General features: G+C 43.3%; 2 protein-coding genes across 10 annotated transcripts in view; one reads left to right on the forward strand and one right to left on the reverse strand.

Moving 5' to 3' along the window:
- Window positions 1–958, forward strand: part of LOC137970138 (melatonin receptor type 1C-like) — a 1,128-nt gene extending 170 nt beyond the window's left edge. The window contains exon 1 of the mRNA XM_068816628.1: window positions 1–958. This exon is cut by the window's left edge and continues 170 nt beyond it. Coding sequence (XP_068672729.1) covers window positions 1–958 — 958 coding nt within the window.
- A 491-nt stretch (window positions 959–1,449) lies between these two features.
- Window positions 1,450–2,500, reverse strand: part of LOC137970139 (uncharacterized) — a 16,972-nt gene continuing 15,921 nt past the window's right edge. For all 9 annotated transcript variants that reach the window (XM_068816638.1, XM_068816630.1, XM_068816637.1 and 6 more), the window contains one exon: window positions 1,450–1,587. The gene's annotated coding sequence lies outside the window, so the exon portion shown is untranslated. The remainder of the gene's footprint in view (window positions 1,588–2,500) is intronic.

Consider the following 2,500-nt stretch of genomic DNA (forward strand, 5'->3'; position numbering starts at 1 on the left):
TTTGTCGCTAACAGGAAACACGTTAGTCTGCATCGCAGTTTTCAAGAACGTTCGACTTCGGTCAACGACTAACTTGTACATCGTTGCTCTAGCAGTGAGCGATCTGCTGTCCGCCATTTTCGTGATGCCATTCGTTTGCGGTGTGCTTATAGCCAGTAAATGGATTTTCGGTAACGTGGCTTGCCAATTTCACGCTTTTTTCAACTTGTTTGTGATATACGTTTCCCCGTTAACGATGGGTCTGACAGCCGTGAATCGATATGTGAGGATGTGCAAGCCAGATGAGATATACAGGAGATGGTTTTCAAAGAGGAAGTCTATTGCTTTCCTCACGTCTGCGTGGATCGTCGTCGCTTGCTGCATTGCCGTTCCACGGTTTGCAGGTTTTCAAGAGCACCGGTTCATTCCAGGGTATGCGCAGTGCTCCATCGAACATCACAGCTATGCTGGGAAAATGATTCATTACTGCATTGTCCTCGTTCTCTTCTTTTTAACACCTCTGATAACAACTGTTTTCTGCTACCGAAAAGTCGGGAAGATGATACGCCAGCACAACGAAAATTCTTCAACTAATATACAGCAAGGCGTTAACACGGGCATCAGCAGGCACGAAATAAATATCAGTAAATCTCTCTTTGCAGTCGTGTTTGCCTTTATGGTATGTTGGGTACCATTTTGGATAATTGTAATCTTACGACGTTTCTTCCTTGTGGAAAAAATGCCTCGTAATGTCGAACTCTTGTGTATGTTTCTCCTCTATTTCTCCAACACAATAAACCCATTCGTGTATGCAGGAATGAATTCCGCTTTCAGAGGTGAATTTCGCAAGCTACTCCTCTGCAAACGATGTCGTAAAGATATCATTGTACCTGGCAGAGAAGGAGCAAACACAGAAGAGGTGAACACGCACAGCAACGTATCAGATAAGGGTCAAGTTGGACAGACAACACCACTGTAGATATAACACTGTTTTCCCGAAGGCTCTACTTTTACGTAGTGCAAATCCAGTAATTTCTCTTTGGTACGCGCGCGGGTATTTTTGTGCCTAGTCGGGCTGTTCGTTCGCACTCCCAGCTGAATCTACACCAACCCAGACTCTACTACTCTCCCCCGATATACCAGGAACCTCTAAAGGGTAGACGTTTTGCAAAGGTCTGTTAAAGAAGTAAGGTTTCCCCTTTGCTAACGTGTTTGGTTCATCTACATCCACATCTAAATGTTCCAGCACTCGGCAAAGTCCCTTTTTGGCTTACGGCTGTTTCTGCTTAGGTGGCCTCGTACGCCGTAAGCCTTTTTAGAGACATCACTCCCAAGCCGCCTACTTCTGCTGGAGATAACTGATCTCTCTCACTCCTTGGGCTGGCGCACTGCTGGTTGTCGGAGTAACACATCCGGGCATTAGAGCTGACCGAGTCACGGTTGCCTCGGCCTGCCCCGCCACTGAGCCAATACCACTATCAGGGTCTGGAATTTCTTTTTCATCTTCCACTTGCCCCACATCTCGAAGCAATGCGGCGCTCTCGTGGCATCTGTTTGCAACGGGTCGATGTTGGAGTCGACCGAAAGAATTTCCGACAGCTGAATTTCCTGAGGAAGCAAGACGAAAAACCGGTAGATAAGAAAAGGAAGAAAACGCGTGCGCAACATTCTTGCCTAATGGTGGAAACGACACCCGTCATGTGAGAAACGATACTGGTAAGGAATGACTAGAATTACACAATTCCATTTACCAGTGAAAGTGACCGTCAAGATTTTTCAATGTGCCTTACGTGACTGGCAACCGCTCAAGGTGCAACTCAAGGTTTTAGAATTATTAAATGACAGGTCATACGGTATTTTTTTCCACTGACATTAATTCAAAAATTCTTGTCCAAAAGAGTACATGGAAATTTCCATGTAGTACATGTAGCCCGTACCATTGATACTAATTCAAAAATTATATACCGAAAGGGTCCATGGAAATTTATGTACCTTGTAGCATTGAGACCAATTCAAAAATTTTTGTCTAAAAGGGTACATGGAAGTTTCCATGTACCCTGTAACACTGTGACTAGTTGAAACATTCTATACTGAAAGGGTCATGGAAATTTCCATGTACCCTGTAACATTGAGACTAATTAAAAGTTCTTCTCTAAAAGGGTACATGGAAATTTCCATGTAGTACACGTAGCCCGTAACATTGAGACCAATTCAGAAATTCTATACCCAAAGGGTCCATAGAAATTTCCATGTACCCTGTAACATTGAGACTAATTAAAAGTTCTTGTCTAAAAGGGTACATGGAAATTTCCATGTACCCTGTAACATTGAAACCAATTCAAATGTTTTTACCAAAAGGGTAACAGTGATATGAAAATAAGACAATATTTCCAGCACAGTCTGTTCCGTTCTCATCACTGTCTGATTGTGCCTTACATTTGTGGGCAAGGGTTGTGATTTCCTTCTTGAGTGCATTAACAGGACTTTGTTTCTCATACATGCAAATCTCAGTGTGCCAATA

This window comes from Montipora foliosa, chromosome 9 (genome assembly GCF_036669935.1).
Source record: "Montipora foliosa isolate CH-2021 chromosome 9, ASM3666993v2, whole genome shotgun sequence".
NCBI classification, from domain to species: Eukaryota; Metazoa; Cnidaria; class Anthozoa; order Scleractinia; family Acroporidae; genus Montipora; species Montipora foliosa.